Below are 15,938 nucleotides of genomic sequence, written 5' to 3'. Positions count from 1 at the left end.
CCTAAGTTGCGGCCGCAGCCGCAGCCTTCTTCTTCTTCTTGTCATCCACGAGTTCGATGTTCTCACCAGGGATATCCTTGTACTTCTCCAAAAGGAACTCCTCTAACTCCTCGCTCACATCGCCCTGAACCACAATTTCCTCTCCACCACTTGGCACCTTGGTGACCGACGACCCCGTAGCAAATTTCTTGCCCAAGTCTTTCGCCACCTTCTTCAAGTCTAGGCCGAAAGCCTCCAATCCGAATACGGCCGTGACGAATTTCTTTTTGTTACGCTCGATGCGCTTAATCGTGATGGTACTTGAAGCGAGCTTCTCGTTCTGTTTCGCCTCAGCGGCCTCGGCCTTGGCGGCCTTCTTCTGCGCATCGCGCGCGGCTCGCTTCTGCGCGTCCACAGATAAGGCGGCAGTGGCAGCCTCAAGGACCTCTGCACCAGGTTGTGAGTGAGCGAACTAGTCGACGGAACCGTTGACAAACCTGGTGACCATATCTTGGCATACATCTCCGGCTGGTTGGCCTCCAGCCATTCTTGACATTTCTTTACAGTTCCGCCATATTCGCAGTACTACTTGCAATCGCTTAGCATGATATCGGGAGCAGATCGTGACCAGGGAGGCAAAGTCGCACCTCGGGAGGCAGAGTACACACTAGAATTCGCGGTCAGTCGCGAGAAAGCCAAGACAGGTCACAGGCGATAGATACTCACCTCCACAGTAAATCACATGACGCCCCTCTGATGGCCGATCTCCTTGCTCGGAGTCTGCCATGTCGTAGCTGAGTACAAGTTGAAGGTGAGGTTGTTTGGAGTCAAGGAAGAAACGCCCTTAGACGCGTGCTCGACCTTCGTACTTTCCGTAGGCATGGCGGGGTAAAATTGATCGATGGAGGGGCTCGCAGCATCCGACGTCAGCCCGCGCGTGAGCTCAGTGCCGCCTCCAGAGGCCTTTTGTGGGGTTCCCGCCAGACCTCGAGGAAGAGCTTCACCCTGGCCTCAGGCAACAAGTGCATTGAACCATCCTCACCATCTGCAAACCATTCGTAACTCTACGATTCCTCATGGTTGGCGTCGTACCGCTCCTGGTCGAAATGCAAGCATTGTCACACGGTCGGCAACTCTATTGAGACCCAGAGGCCGCGTTCACGGCCGCTTTCCCGACCAGCAGTATGCACAGATTGCCTCTACTCGACCTCTGAGCTTCGCGCAGAAGGCTGCTCAACGAAAGACATGGCGCGTGATGTTACTAGCGACCACGAACGACATCAAATGAAAGAGATTCAGCGTCCGCATCCTCTGATATGCGGTTCATCAATAATCTGCAGCAGTCCAGTGCTTGTCGCGGCACGTAGGCGCCCGTCGTCTCCAGCGGGCGACCATTGGCTGTCGCAATGCAGCCGCCAGCCCAATCACAGCGAGACCATCACCGTTTCCCGCGCGCCAGCCTGGCAATGAGATGCTGCGGGCTATGTTTAGAAACCTGTTTAAGGTCGTTGATTGGTACGTGCCAGCCTTGGCTAGGGATGGAAACATGATGGCTGTCCAACTGCCAACGTTGCGCAGCCTGAGATCCCCATCACAGCGATTATGGACGTACCTTGTCCGCATTGGGCTTCGTTTGCGCCCCCAAGAGCTTCTCGGCAGCATGCGTTCCTGCAATGGTCTCCCCGCGGCCCACAGCTGGTGTCATGTCAAGACCATCTGGCAGCCACAAGCGTAGTGTTGCGCGCCAGGATGTACTTGTAGCCGCTGACGAGATGGGCCACACCATGATCGAGAGGGAGGTCCCAGATCTGGTGCTCGAATAAGAGACTTCTTCGTCCCTCGGCCATGCGGCCGGCCCTTCCTGCCTCTTCCCCTCCACCTTCTCTTCAGTACCTCCTGTTTGTTCCTTGCTCTACACTTTTGCGCCTTTCTAGATCATCGCTTCGTTGACCGAAGCAGCCTGTCGTTCACACAAATCCGTTCGTAAAGCAACTCGGCGCGGGACGTCAAGAAGTCCAACTTTCAGTATACCCTGTTTTCTCAACGTCTTACTCTCTGAGCCTATGCCAGGTGCCGGCCAGCTTTAATTGTGTTATATTCTGGCAATAATCACGACAATTGGAGGAAACAATGGCCGACACTATCCGCATGGGAACCCAGTCTTCGCTGGTTCGAAGACAACACATCCTTAATCCTATAATCGAGGAAGAGAGTGATGAATGTCACACTCCACACGCGACGACGGCGCCGTCTCTTCAATCGAGACGGGCCGACACGTCGCACCTGAAGATCCAAGCATGGTTGTCACCGATGAGTGACCACTTCCCCACGCCAAGGGGCATCAACTACATGTCGGCGCCTGTCTTGCCCTCTTCGCCCTCAGTGTCCTCTGCCGATGATAGCTCCCCGACGACCTCGTCGAACCCTTGGAATCGCACGAGCATCATGACCGACAACACAGAGTTTGAGGACCTTTACGACGTGACTGATGATGAGGGCGAGGACCAACGTGGACTGCGCAGGGGGTCTTCCGTGAGAAAGTCGAGGCCGCAAAGCTCGACTAGGGCACCTGGGAAGGGATCCATGCGTCTGATCATCCCAGACAGCCGAGGACACATGAGTGAGCAGCGCTCTGCTATTGAGGAGTTCAAGAAGATCACCTCGCCTGTTCCTCTTACGCCATCAGCCCAACTTACCATGTCACCAGCGCAGCTGCAGTTCATGGACCAACAGCAGGCGTTGGACACCCCTACGACATCAGCACCGCCTTCTCTGGATGGCAGCCTTACCTCGGAGCAGCTGGCAGCGATGAGTGCTCCGCCAACACCGGTGATTGGGAACGACGAGGACGCACCGCCCGAGGAGTCATGGTCTGGGGTCCAGCTACAGCCTGGTGCTCTGGCGACCCTACATGCTCTCTCAGGCGAGGAGGAGGACGAGGACATGCACCACGAACAGCCTGAGCGTGTTTTGGAAATCCCCCAGCCAGTGCCCCGACGCATTAGCGAGATGCGCCAGCAGCCTCTGCGTCTTGTTACCAGCTTCAACCCGCCCGCTACCGCTGGTGTCGCATTCTCGCCCAACACCAACCGCCAGTCCCTCGCAGACTTGACAAAGTTGGACATTCCTTCCCCTGGCGGTTTCTTTGCCGGTCTCTCGCCACGGACCCGTACCACCTGGCACATGGTCGCCAAGTCCCCTGACGCCATGGTGCCACCGACATCGACAACGGCCGAGCAATTCTACCGCTGCCCTTGGAACATCGACGAAGCTGTCCCACCCGTCCCCGAGCTTCGGGTCACTGAGATTCCTGAGCGCCCCGACTCCGCCGAGGGCTTCTACAGGATTGCTAGCATGTCGTCGGCCCCTGTGGAGCAGGTGGTTGAGGTCATCGCTGACGACGTGTCTGATGATATGCCTACGGCACGCCCGGTCTTCGAGCACAAGGTGTCTGATTCCTCCGATGAAACGGTCAAAGCGTCCGCTGCTCCCCCTTCTCCCGAAGCTGAGCAGGCCGTTGCCGAGATCGTCAACGACTACGACCCCAAGTATGCAGTCAAACAGCAAGAGGAGGCCGTCTCGAACCTTGACCGCACCGAGCTCTGGTTGCGCGCTCAACGCTCTTACCTTCAGATCTTTGATGCTTCAGAGGATGAGTCGTCCCTGGAGACCATTGAGGAAGCCGCCGAGGAGGAATCTCCCAAGGAAGCTAAGATTGAGCCCAAGGTAGCGTCTCAGCCCGAAATTGCCCAGTCTCTCGTGCCCCTTAAAAAGAGCGTCCGGTTCTCGGAGCTGAACTCGGCCGTTGCGCAGCCCAAGCGTCTGCCCTCAAAGTTGATGCGCCAGGAGTCTGCCTTTTACCGCGCCTTCCAGGACTATATTGTGCGCACGCACAGTGTCGACGTGTTCGTGCACCAGCTGGCACGCTTCGAAGCTCTCCAGGCGCAACGTGTCTCTCTCCGCCAGAGGCACCGCAACCAGCTTCTGGGCAAGTTCCAGCTCAGCGTGGTCCCGCTCTCCGCGAAGAAGCGTCTCAGTGCCAACGTTGTGCGCAGCGACAACAACCTCACCATTGACCTTGACCAGCTGCGTCTGGAGAAGGAGATTGAAGCTGCCGCCCAGATGGCGATGCCCACTTGGCACGTGGCCGCCATGAAGTATCTCAACGGCGGGAAACTCATCACAGCGCCGGTCACGAAGCGTCTGGCACGTCTGTCCCAGCCCAAGCTTAGCACTGGGGGTGTCCGTGAGCGGGCCAGGATCCTGGATCTTGGTGGCCAGTCAACATGCGATTGGGCATGGCACTGCGCCCTGCAATACCCCAACTCAAAGGTGTACACCGTCACCACCAAGGCCATCCGTCAGCTCTCCAACTCTAATATCCGTGGACCCCCCAACCACCGCCAAGTTGCCATCGAGCGCCTCACCCGTCTTCCATTCCAGGACAACCACTTTGACCTGGTATATGCCCGTGAATTGCACAGCATTCTCAAGTTTGTAGGAGAGAACGGCGAAGACGAGTGGGAGAGCTGCTTGCGCGAGTGCATGCGCGTGCTCAAGCCCGGAGGCTACATTGAGTTCTCCGTGCTTGACTCGGAGCTGATGAACGCTGGGCCTCTGGGCCTTGCCAAAAGCGTAGAGTTCGGCTTCTCGCTCAAGACTCTTGGCTACGACCCCAGCCCATCCAAGATGTGGCTCGGCCGGTTGGCTCGTGCTGGCTTTCAAGATGTCCGCCGTGCCTGGATGTGTCTCCCCGTCGGTTCCAAGCGCGATATGTACAAGATCCCCAGACCTACGGCGGCGGAAGGCGAGACTCTGCCTCAGCTGCCCCTCATGGGCAGCGCTGACAACGTCGCGAGCGTGTGCAGCGTCGTGGGAGGCTGGAACTGGGAGCGCTGGCTCCTCCGTTGCGAGATGGAGAAGGTGGCTGGCGAGCTTCGGTTGGCTGACACTGTCACCGCTGGCGTTGCGATCCAGGAGGCCGGGAAGTGCCTCGAGGGTGTTGCGGCAGTCATGGAGGAGGGAAGAAACTGCAAATCGGCATTCCGCATGCTTAATGGGTTTGCAAGGAAGCCTTTGGCCAACTGACCGATCGTCCAAGTTGGCTTGTCCGAGTAACTCTCCTTTGTGCGGCGTGGAGCCTTGGTTTCGGGGAATGTGGCAACCTTCATTCACATAATGAGAGATGAAGAGCAGTGTCGCATGCAGTCAAGACCGAAATGTATATAGCAAATTACACTCGTAGCTACAAGTAACAATTGAGGAGCGTTTGTGTTCCCAGAATCAATGCCTGCGTTCATGTGTCTTAAATCCGGGGGAACGAGGTGATGGGGTTTAGACGAATCCCGAGGCCGGAAAGGAGTGGGTCGCGACCGAGCTCAGCGACTGGACTCCAGTCCATTCTCTGACAGCTTGATCTGGTCATCAATCACCCAGCATCCGTGGCTCTGCTCAATCTCATCACGACAGCACACATCGGCCTGCTGCCCATTCACGACTGGTACCAAGGTGCAAAGACGGTCTATTCGCGAACCTCGAGGTCGAGTCACCATGTCGAACGATTGGCAAAAGGAGGCTATGCGCCGCTTCCGCCAGATCCAGCAGCAGCGCGGCGGCGTTGGCGGTGGTCCTCAGATGCCCAAGGGCTCCGCGGGTGCTGCTGCTGGTGCTTTACTGCTCCTCGGTGGTGCCTGGGTTGTCTCCAACTCTCTCTTTAACGTTGATGGTGGCCATCGGGCGATCAAGTACACAAGGCTGGGTGGTGTCGGGAAGGAGATCTACAACGAAGGTGCGCAGATCGGAGGAGCCGGGCGGCTTTCACAGAGCGCACCATGCTGACGAGCGGTGGCAGGAACACACATCAACATTCCCTGGTTCGAAACCCCGATTACCTACGATGTACGAGCGAAGCCGCGCAACGTCGCCTCGTTGACGGGCACCAAGGATTTGCAGATGGTCAACATTACCTGCCGTGTTCTGTCGAGACCTCAAGTGGAGGCGCTGCCCCAGATCTACCGGACGCTCGGAACCGACTACGACGAGCGCGTCTTGCCCTCGATCGTCAACGAAGTCCTGAAGAGTGTTGTGGCACAGTTCAACGCCAGCCAGTTGATCACCCAGCGTGAAATGGTCGCCAAGCTGGTGCGCGACAACCTGTCTAGGCGCGCTGCGCGATTCAACATCACTCTGGATGATGTTTCCCTGACGGTACGTGCTTTTGTATGCAGCCAGAGACGACTGGACTAACCGAATGACATAGCACCTCGCTTTCTCACCCGAGTTCACTGCTGCCGTCGAGGCGAAGCAGGTTGCTCAGCAGGAAGCCCAGCGCGCTGCTTTCGTCGTCGACAAGGCTCGCCAGGAGAAGCAGGCCATGGTTGTCAGGGCGCAGGGTGAAGCACGCTCTGCCGAGCTGATTGGTGACGCCGTCAAGAAGAACAAGGCGTACGTGGAGCTCAAGAAGATTGAGAACGCGAGGATGATTGCGACGCAGCTGCAGGAGGCTGGATCGAAGAACAGGCTGATGCTGGACTCGGAAGGTCTCGGGTTGAACGTCTTTGACGACTCGAACAACAAGAAGTAAACGAGGGCGCACACGGGGTAATCGGGGCGAGGGAATCTCCACTGTACTATGTTTTCTCTAAGGAATTGCCTATGCGCAATGTAACAATATCAAACCTGGTTCTACACTGGTGGTTGTGAGCTGTAGTTCTGTTGCTATCTCGTATACAGGTCTACCGTATGTCTGCTATATGGACTAAGATGCCATAGGCGAAACCGTGACGGAGAGTATGTAAGTTAGAGAACATAATCGATGCCATAACATGGCAAACACAGAGCATCAATGTTTCTGAAAACTGGCTGTTTTCAATGTTCATCACCTCATCACGAGAGTTACCTGTTGGAGTGCATTGCGGCCTTCTGGGAGCCCCTCCAAGCGACCCTCACACCTCCAAACCCCACCATCCCACCTGTTGGTCATCATCGAGCTCTCGACCGCCGTCTGCTTCTGTTCTCCCCCAAATACAGAGGATTACCCTTGGCGACTACTATCAACACCACCGCAACAAGTCGCCCACCATGCAGATCAAGTAAGTTGGAGCATACAGTCCTCGGTCACACCACGGCGCAACTAACCAAGCGTGCAGGGTGCGAACATTGACCGGGAAGGAGATCGAGCTCGACATCGAGTCCGACTACAAGGTGCGTATGGCCGAAGACGAGAGTACTCGCGCGAACAATACCTAACCACGGCAACAGGTCTCGCAGATCAAGGAGAAGGTCGAGGAGAAGGAGGGCATCCCGCCAGTGCAGCAGCGCCTGATCCACGGCGGCAAGCAAATGTGCGCGTCGATACATTCAGCGGCAAAGGACACGGCTAACGGGTTTTGTCAGGACTGACGATAAATCGGCGGCGGACTACCAGCTCAATGCGGGCGACACACTGCATCTCGTCTTGGCCCTCCGAGGAGGGTGCTAGGTATTTCGAGAGGACGACATGATGCCGGCGTTGGGACCATGATAATGACCAAAATGAATGCCAATGGGCTACAACAACAACCACGATTCTACCATGACTAGGCTCTTCTTGACATGTAAGGCTGATATTATTTGTTGGTGACCCAAATGCTGCAATGCCCTTGTTGGTCTATGTTGCATAGTAATGAAAATTAACGCCCCAAAGCTCGAACAAATCCGCTACGCAAGCAATCCTCGCCATATGCCAACTGTTCTTACCTGACAACACAAATATCGGCAGTTTTCTGCCATGGAACAGATGCCGCCTGGATACTATCTCTTTCTTTGCATGAATATGCTATTCGGTGCTTTTCTCTTCATCGGTCTCGGTGGCATGACCTCGCCGGCAAGGTCTGCAGATCTTGAAGCCCCAGTTGTCGAACTCCCCTGGTTAAGCTGCGCCGGAATGCCTTCGGGCTCTGTCTGTCCTCTGCCATGTGGCCGCGCCTCACCCCTGCTGTTGTTATTCTGGCGTTGCGATGACCCGCTAGCTGGTGCAGAAACTCTTGAGCTGGATGGAGCCAAAGGTTTCGCCGTGGACCTTTGGGCCGTCTTTGTCGTCGCCCGGCCTTTCCGAGGCGAGTCGTCAAATAGATCTTCTTTGGTGTCGTCCTGGTCATCATCGTCCGAGTCAGGCAACAATGTGGCTCGCTCTTCGAACTCAGCAACAGCCGAGGACTTGACAGGCTTCTCAGCCGGTTTCCTCACCGGGTTGCTGCTGACCCTGCCGACACCGGGCAGCGCAGCTCTCCGACGTTCATCTATCAAGGCCTGCGGTGCCTTTGCCATCCTCATCAAAGGCCTCGGCGCGCCAATGTTCCTGGACAAGTTGCCGTGGATTCGCGCGACCTCCTTGACCTCCCTGCGGACCTTTTTCATCACACTTGCACCGGACATCGTACCAGTGCGGCTCCCACTGCCGAATCTCAGCGACGATCCGCTTCTGTCTTGTGTCCTTCTGCTCCTCGTGGGTTCCCCTATGGCGCCGCGCATAGACTTTTGGTCCACGATCCTGCTCGTCTTTTGCTCCTTGTTCTGTCTCAAGCCTGCGAGGGAACTGGCAAGCTGCCTTTCACTCTCCTCGCGTGCTTCGTCATGTTCCTTCTTGTATTTCTCGTAAACCTTGTGCCACTTGTCGGGGTTGGCCGGCTTGTAGGCTTTATTGCGAAATTCGAGTGGAAAGTGCTTCTCGATGAGCCGCAACCAGATCTCTCCCGTCAAGCCTTGGATCTGGGGGGAGTTGACCTCGATGCGCCGTAGCTGCGCGCCATTCTCGACCCGCATCAGAATGGTTCGGACATTCTCGTATGGAAGGTAGTCGCCGACGCCGTCGAGATGTCGAATATTCTTGATACAAGCCTGCGTGGCCAGATCGACGAGACACTTGACCGGCATGTTCAAGTAGCAGCTTGTTGATGCTGCGGGTTGACTGAGGTGCTCAGCGGGACGTGGATCGACCGTGTATTATCGCAGGCACAGAAGCGAGGGAGGCTGTGGCAGGCAATCCGAGGTTCATTGTCGTAAAAATGGCCAGTGCGCCACAAAATATATGCTGAATCTGACAGTATTTGGACAGTCTCACATAGTCAGATATAATGTCTTCGACCTAATCAATATCGCTCGCCCTGTGTGATGAGGAGGAGCAGGTGTCGAGCAATTGTGCATCTCGTCAAGGAGCAGCAGGGGTCACTAAAGATAGGTACCTACCCCACAACGGACGAAGCTTGAGCCTTAACGGAGTTGCTGTTGAGCTGATCTCCCAATCCGGTTTAGTGTACATCAAAAACTGCCTCTTGGGGCTAGCGAAACTCATATTAACCAATACGTGTCAAGCACGTACCCATTACCTTGGCCGTCATGATGCACGGTCGCGATTCTGAACAGTCGGAAACCTTCAACTCCCGCGATCATTGTTGAACCAAATCTCACAACCTCAGTCACCTACGTCCTCACGAATCAGCGGCCCTATAGCTCTCCTATGATAGCGCTTGCGCTCACTCGAGAATTGTTACACCTGCGCAAACCATCACCAACAGCGACGGCTCCGAGCGCCACGACACCTCGACCTTCTCTCCATCATGGCCGACACCACAGCGGCCATCAAGGCCGAAGCCACAGAAGATATGCCTGATCGCCTGGGCACCCCTGATGAGGAGGACTTGTACGAAGACGCCGGCGACCTTGAGTTCTTCGACGCCAACAGTGCTTCGCAACTGAACCAGATGTACCTTGCTCGGTTGCCAAAGTATGTTTGGGAGAAGTGGGAGAAGATGTTGGAGCGCCTTGGCGATGACGACGAGATTCAGATTGCTACCATGCGCCTTTGGTACGACAAGAATGATGCAAGCCAAGGAACGGTTCGTTGGCGCTTGGTCGAATTGACACGGTAGAAGGCTAACGACGCACACAGAAACCTGTCACACGCATGCTGCTGAACGATAGAATACCAGAGCATCAAGGCATCCCTCTCGAGTACAAAATGGACATCAAGAACAACGACAAAGAGCTCGAGAATCACTTCCTGTTTAGCGAAGAGGATCTACCAGGGTTCAAAGCGAAGAACAAGGCGCGCGCTGCGGCGCTGAAGAAAGGCATACCAGCTCACATTCTGAACAAGCCCAGAGACGGCGCTGTTGAGAAGCCAGCATTCGACCGCAGGAATAGGTATCAGCCGTTCTACCGCAAAGCCATCCCCAGTATGTGAGCCTCACGCATCACTATCGACTGTGCTGACACCATTGCTAGAAAAGACAAAGATTGCTGGAAAGTTCAAGTTCGACTGCCGCATCGAGCCGCTCAACAAGGCTGAGGAGAACAAGATGATTATGCGTCAACTGCACGAACTTGAGAAGCCTAAGAAAGGCATCAAAGTCATCAGTGGAAGCGAAGCCGCCACCTTTAGGACTGGCCCATCGGGTGGCAATATGTGGAACAATAACTTTGTCGTAAGTGTCCTGAGCTTGATATTGCAATTTTGAGAGGGCTCACAGTGTCTACAGAAGGGAGCTGTGCCGACGGTCAAGCAGAAGAAGGGCCCCACGATCAAGGCTGCTCGCCTTCCCAAGAACGAGCTTCTGGACTTGCTGTTCCAGAACTTCAACCAATACCAGTACCACTCGATGAAGTCTCTACGACAGAGAACGCAGCAGCCCGAAGCATGGCTCCGCGAGGTCTTGGAAGAAATTGCCGTGCTTATCAAAGCTGGCCCCTTTGCCAACAGGTATAAACTGATCGACAGCTATGCGGATCGTGGTACAACACAAGGCAACGTGGCGGAGGAAGCCAACGACGAAGACGAGGAAGAGGAAGAAGAAATGGAGGATGTGATACCCTCCTAGGTCGCCTGCTCTGGTGTGGGGTGTTGACGGTGAACTTTGACAACTGGCGTTCAGCGTTTTGCTTTTCTTTGACAAGGATCGGTTATTACTCTAGAGCTGTAGTTGATAACCGGATCTCTTAGCGAAGTATTGATTCTCAGGAGTCCTGTTGTGGCCACTGCATTGTAATTAAGCTCCTATGACGATGGCTTGGGTCTGTCGTCACCAACAAAGGACAGACTTGCCCCACCAATCGTAGACATCAAATTCCTGACTCCTGAAAGCCACCTCGATCTTCAAACCTCGACTTGTTGCTAGTACTACAAGTTAAATATCCGGCTGATTGTACGGGACCTCTCAAAATGCGACTCATCTTCGACTTTGATGGTACTATAACCCAGCAAGACACTATATCTGACCTTGCCGCTGCGGCAGTTGCTTTTCAACACACACAACGGGGTCAACACCTCCAAGCGACATGGGACCAAGTTGTGCGACACTATATGAGCGACTACCATCAGTACAAAGAGAATTATGAGCCCAAAGAAGAAGAACGGCGCGAAGTGGCCCAAGAGGTTGAATTTCTGAACGGTCTCCGGCCCATAGAACAAGCATCGCTGCAACGGGTACAGGCCTCTGGCGTGTTCGATGGGTTGGAACACATGGGTTTGTTCGAAATGGGCGTGAGCGCCGTGGAATCCAAGAAGATTGAGACTCGGGAGGGATTTAAAGCCGTCACGAAGATGGCCCAAGACAATGGATGGCCACTTGGGGTAATTTCCGTCAACTGGTCACGCTCATTCATCAGAGGCGTCCTGCATCAGTTCTCAATGCCCATCGTGGCCAATGAGATAGCAAGTGACGGCCGTGTTGAAGGACCAGAGTTCTTGGGTGAGCAGCTCACGAATTCGGCCGGCAAGTTGAGCGCACTGAAGCATGAATTTGGTGGAGATGACGAGTCGATCTTGTACTTTGGCGACTCATCGACAGACTTGGAATGTCTGCTCGCGCACAAGGGCATTGTCATAGCAGATGATGATACGGACTCTTCGCTCATACGCACACTGCAGCGGTTGAGCATCCCTGTCCCGCACGTCGAGGCATATGACAAGGCGGCGAATGCCAGCGTGCACTGGGCGAGGAATTTCCAGGAAGTCATCGCAAGTGGGCTTCTAGATCGATGAAGTCGAATAAAAACTTCTCTCTCTCATCATATTGAGCATCTAGTGGAAAAGGTTGCGGGCAGTTGTCAGGCAATTAAAGACCCTGTGTGTTTGCCCCCTACTGCATGTGGGCATCCGACAAACTCAGGCCTAACTCTCAAGCAAGCCTGAAGAACAAAGGCTTTGTAATTTTCCATGGCATTTTAATGAATCTTCTAAGATGTGGATTCCTCTATGAGGTTTGCCATGCGGTCTTTATAACTATTTCAAGCCTCCTATAAACTCGCCGACCTCCATGCTCTTCTTCAGCACAGTCTTCGGCAACCATTATGTGTACCTACGCTCGCTTCGTATTCACATGTTCACACTACATTCAGGGCAAGCGTGTCAGGTACTGCCCCCTAGGCGAGGCATATGTCAGTGGCATTCTGCCAACGGATTGTGGCCTTGAGCAGCCTCATGGCCTGCATTCTCGCAGGTTGCCGCGGAAGTGCGATGAATGCACAAAAACAGACGAGCATTTGCACGTTGCACGAAAAAAGTTGGAGAAATGCCGCGGGATCTTTCATGAGAGATGGCCAGAGTATGGGGACACAGAGGTCTGCAAAGAGTTCCGCTTGATATCTCGAGCGGTGGAACTGTACGACTTGGAGAACGATGAAGGCAGTGCTGTGTCCTCAGTCAGCAGAGACATACACCGACGAGAGGAAATTGAGATCTTGAGTAAGCAAGGTGTTCATGAGTCAAACAGCGGTTCGAGATGGTTAATGCCTGCAGATGCAGAGACAACCGAGTCACCACCACGAAACAGCTCTCGTACAGCCATCTCCAGTATCCCGTCATCCTCTGGGAGGGCTCAGTCTCACACGGATGCCACGTCAGACGCAGGCACCACTAACAGCGCCCCATCCACATCCACAAAAACACGAGAGGCCAGCATCAGGGTGAAGAAGCCACTCAAATCTCGGATCGCAGTGCCAGCAAAGACAAGTCCAAGACCTCTGCTCCTCAAAGCCCCTGCGAGATCAAAGCTGCCCCTGCCAGGCGGAGTGCTGAACTCGAGCACAGTCCCGAAGAAGCCTTCGTCGATCATGAACCTTCTCGAGTCACGACCCAGAGCGTCAGGCTGCTCTTCTGGATTCGGAAGTTGGAGATAAACAGACTTGCTCATGTATGTAGCTGGAATCAACGCAGGTTTATCACATTTGTCTGCAGCTATATTCTACAAATACATGTAAGCGAGCGTAGTTGATCAAACACGAGCACCCCGAATGTTGCGTCATGACGGGGGGGTCACGCCGAAACTCGTTCCTCGACGCTATGGGCGCTCATCCGACGTTCGATCCAAGTTGAACGCCGCGCTGAGCAGAGCAATGTGGCTGAACGCCTGGGGCGTGTTTCCAAGCTGCTCTCCACTCCTGGCAATCTCCTCAGAGAACATGCACAGATGGTTCGAAAACCCGAGCATGTTCTCGAACAGACTGACGGCACGAGCCTTGTACTTTGGCTCGTAGACACTGGCGCGGGTCATGGCCTCCACAAGCCAGAACGTACACATGCTGAAGGCACCTTCGCGCCCGCCCACGCCTGTCACAGTTAGTGGTTCAAGGGTTGAAATAAGGCTGTATTTTCTCTGGAGGAGTGGAAGATCGGACTTACCGTCCTGTGCGAGGTCGGTGTTATAGCGATAAACGAGACCGGTGCTGGTGAGTCCTCCCTTATCAGGGGGCAAGAGTATTCGATCCAGCGTCTTCAGGAAGCGGGGATCGCAAGGGCTGATGAAGAACACCAGCGGCGCAATCAAGATTGAGGAATCAAGAGTGGTGTTGCTTTCGTAGCTTTGGATGAATGAATTCATCTCCAAGTTGTACCCTGGCCCCGGGTCAGAATTACCGGCTATTATCGGCCGTGTAGCACCACGGAACAGAACATACCTTTATCCATGATTTCCTCGCACAGGTCATCTCGCGCCTTCAACCAAGCGTTTCTGTTCGGACAAGGGAAGCAGCGCTTATCCGCGAGGCGCAAGCCTCTATCAAAGGCCACCCATAGCATGATCTGCGAGTAGGTAAAGTGCTGCCTGTGGCCCCGGACTTCCCAAATCGACATGTCCGGTTCTACTGAGGTGAGCCAGGTTCGATGTATATGAGGCGCGTTGGGGTAGCTCACGTCCAAGTATAGTCAAAACATAGTCTGCGAGAAGAGAAAGACATGTCAGTGTGTGCTGGCGATTCGTGCTTGGTCGCCTTGGCTTACCTAGAATCTCCTGAACAGCTTTCCACGCAGTCCAAGGTGCCGGTTTGCCATATTTGTTGTGCAAGTAGATTGTGTCCATCAGCTCGCCATAGATATCATACTGTTGATGGAAAGCTGCCCCATTGCCGATGCGAACAGGACGGCTGCCTCGATATCCCTCGAGATGATCCAGCGTGATTTCCGGGATATCGGTTCCACCGTGAATGGTGAACATGATGGGCAAGCCACCGTCCGGAAGCCTAGACTGGGTAAACCTCTCCATGATGAATTCCATGAACGCGTCGGCCTCGGCTCGAAAACCCAGGCGCAGCAGGATGTAGATTGTGAAGCTCGAGTCCCTGATCCAGGTGTATCGATAATCCCAATTGCGCACGCCCCCGACATCCTCAGGGATAGAGAACGTCGGCGCGGCCACAATAGCCCCCGTCGGTTCTGTAGGTTGTCAAAACTGGCTATCGACTAGAGGGTGCCCCGCATACCATAGGTCATCATTTTGAGGATCATCAAACTCCTCGATACCACCTCCATCCATCTACCTCTGTACTGGGACTGCTTGATGAAGTTGGACCAAAAGTCTTGTGTGTCGTGCTGTTGAGCATCAACAGTCAAAGCTGTGATGTGCTTCGCAATGTGATTGTCCATGTCTTTGCGCAAAATGAAGGAAATGGCCTGACCCTCAACCACCTTGACACGTGCCACAAGACCCTCTCCTAGCATCCCAGGCTTGCGAACCTTTTTAAACGATATCATGGGGCAGCTCTTCACGTCTTCATCCTCTTCAACAGCAACATCGAGTTGGAACTGGACATCCTTGCTGTGGAAAGTGGCCACTTTACTCTCTTCCATATGTGATGTGTGACGTTCATGGAGGAGGGTTGTTATGTGAGGATCTTTTGCGTACCCAAAGGCTGGGAAGATCTCGACATCTGGTCAGGTTAGACAATGGCTGTTGACGTGTTCCGCGGCGGAACGGCTCACCCATGTCGAGTTCTCCACGAATGCATTCAACCCTTCTGACAAGCCACTTTTTCAATTCTTCCTGAACCGGTGCCGCCTCACGATAGGCACTTTGCTTGTACTCCCTGGTCATAACTTGGGCACTCTTTGGACGAGGGAAGAAATCCACAAGGTCCACCACGCCAACCTCGTGGATGTAACGAGTCTGCAAGATACATGATGAGGGCAGATAGTGCTGCTTCGTCGTACAGTTGAGGCCAGCTCGGGGAGCGATGCTGAAGTAACCGCCTTTGTCTTTATCCAGGAGGCGGCAGAAGACCGTAGGAGAGTCAAAGACAGGCCTGGTATTCTGTTCTCAGCACCCACTTGTGCATCGCCGGAGCAGCAATACTTACCAACACATGTAGTCGATGCTCCCATCCAAGCCTACCAAGGCACACGTGTGCATGTTGCCGATCATGCCATAGTCCTCGATAGGCAGATAGCCTCCGAGCTGGGCTCGACGGGAATGCGACGGTTGAGCCGCAGCGTCTTGAAAATCCATGGTGCTCACGTAGGCCTCAACGCTCGAGGCTTTGGGACCAAATAAGGATGGTGACTGAGAGAGTATATGCCAGGCTATCTAGTAGTGATCGCACAATAGCTCTGGTGAGATCACACTTGCACTCCCCGAGCCATAGGGAGCTGGCTTTAGGATAGAGTGAGCAAGGCAAAACGTCATCCACGGCACGCTCGGTACCGGTACTAG

The 15,938-nt window shown here is 54.4% G+C and overlaps 8 protein-coding genes across 8 annotated transcripts; 5 read left to right on the top strand and 3 right to left on the bottom strand.

Annotated features, from left to right (window-relative positions):
* Position 1: 1 nt before the first annotated feature.
* Positions 2-766, bottom strand: F5Z01DRAFT_633829 (translation initiation factor SUI1; the record flags this gene model as incomplete). Its single annotated transcript, XM_046261992.1, has 4 exons — positions 2-426; positions 477-564; positions 627-646; positions 706-766. The coding sequence occupies 4 exons, from the start codon at positions 764-766 to the stop codon at positions 2-4; spliced, it is 594 nt and encodes a 197-aa protein (XP_046120980.1).
* A 1,343-nt stretch (positions 767-2,109) lies between these two features.
* Positions 2,110-6,562, top strand: F5Z01DRAFT_679787 (band 7 family-domain-containing protein; the record flags this gene model as incomplete). The annotated part of the gene is made up of 5 exons (XM_046265554.1): positions 2,110-5,039; positions 5,318-5,340; positions 5,519-5,767; positions 5,831-6,186; positions 6,239-6,562. The coding sequence occupies 5 exons, from the start codon at positions 2,110-2,112 to the stop codon at positions 6,560-6,562; spliced, it is 3,882 nt and encodes a 1,293-aa protein (XP_046120979.1).
* Positions 6,563-7,059: 497 nt separating this feature from the next.
* F5Z01DRAFT_671501 (ubiquitin-like protein NEDD8) lies at positions 7,060-7,459 on the top strand (the record flags this gene model as incomplete). Its single annotated transcript, XM_046264705.1, has 4 exons — positions 7,060-7,070; positions 7,128-7,182; positions 7,240-7,322; positions 7,375-7,459. 4 exons carry the CDS (start codon positions 7,060-7,062, stop codon positions 7,457-7,459), a joined length of 234 nt encoding a protein of 77 aa, XP_046120978.1.
* F5Z01DRAFT_448994 (RNA polymerase II transcription factor SIII subunit A,putative) lies at positions 7,456-9,029 on the bottom strand. Its single transcript, XM_046259826.1, has one exon. It carries the CDS (start codon positions 8,890-8,892, stop codon positions 7,771-7,773), a length of 1,122 nt encoding a protein of 373 aa, XP_046120977.1. The 5' UTR covers positions 8,893-9,029; the 3' UTR covers positions 7,456-7,770.
* Positions 9,030-9,389: 360 nt separating this feature from the next.
* Positions 9,390-11,075, top strand: F5Z01DRAFT_647513 (transcription initiation factor iif). The gene is made up of 4 exons (XM_046262986.1): positions 9,390-9,854; positions 9,908-10,193; positions 10,243-10,442; positions 10,497-11,075. The coding sequence occupies exons 1-4, from the start codon at positions 9,576-9,578 to the stop codon at positions 10,833-10,835; spliced, it is 1,104 nt and encodes a 367-aa protein (XP_046120976.1). The 5' UTR covers positions 9,390-9,575; the 3' UTR covers positions 10,836-11,075.
* Positions 11,076-12,229, top strand: F5Z01DRAFT_647512 (HAD-like domain-containing protein). Its single transcript, XM_046262985.1, has one exon. It carries the CDS (start codon positions 11,177-11,179, stop codon positions 11,996-11,998), a length of 822 nt encoding a protein of 273 aa, XP_046120975.1. The 5' UTR covers positions 11,076-11,176; the 3' UTR covers positions 11,999-12,229.
* Positions 12,230-12,306: 77 nt separating this feature from the next.
* Positions 12,307-13,146, top strand: F5Z01DRAFT_747915 (uncharacterized protein; the record flags this gene model as incomplete). The annotated part of the gene is made up of 2 exons (XM_046266976.1): positions 12,307-12,700; positions 12,755-13,146. 2 exons carry the CDS (start codon positions 12,307-12,309, stop codon positions 13,132-13,134), a joined length of 774 nt encoding a protein of 257 aa, XP_046120974.1. The 3' UTR covers positions 13,135-13,146.
* Positions 13,147-13,214: 68 nt separating this feature from the next.
* On the bottom strand, positions 13,215-15,933 carry F5Z01DRAFT_448915 (glycosyl hydrolase). The gene is made up of 7 exons (XM_046259825.1): positions 15,586-15,933; positions 15,212-15,531; positions 14,713-15,159; positions 14,234-14,665; positions 14,147-14,170; positions 13,912-14,094; positions 13,215-13,849 (listed from the first exon to the last, which is right to left on the bottom strand). Exons 1-7 carry the CDS (start codon positions 15,732-15,734, stop codon positions 13,296-13,298), a joined length of 2,109 nt encoding a protein of 702 aa, XP_046120973.1. The 5' UTR covers positions 15,735-15,933; the 3' UTR covers positions 13,215-13,295.
* Between the last annotated feature and the right edge of the window lie 5 nt (positions 15,934-15,938).

Source organism: Emericellopsis atlantica (assembly GCF_019669845.1).
Source record: "Emericellopsis atlantica unplaced genomic scaffold F5Z01scaffold_5, whole genome shotgun sequence".
Lineage (NCBI taxonomy): Eukaryota > Fungi > Ascomycota > Sordariomycetes > Hypocreales > Bionectriaceae > Emericellopsis > Emericellopsis atlantica.
This window is presented reverse-complemented; position numbering and strand designations above follow the sequence as displayed.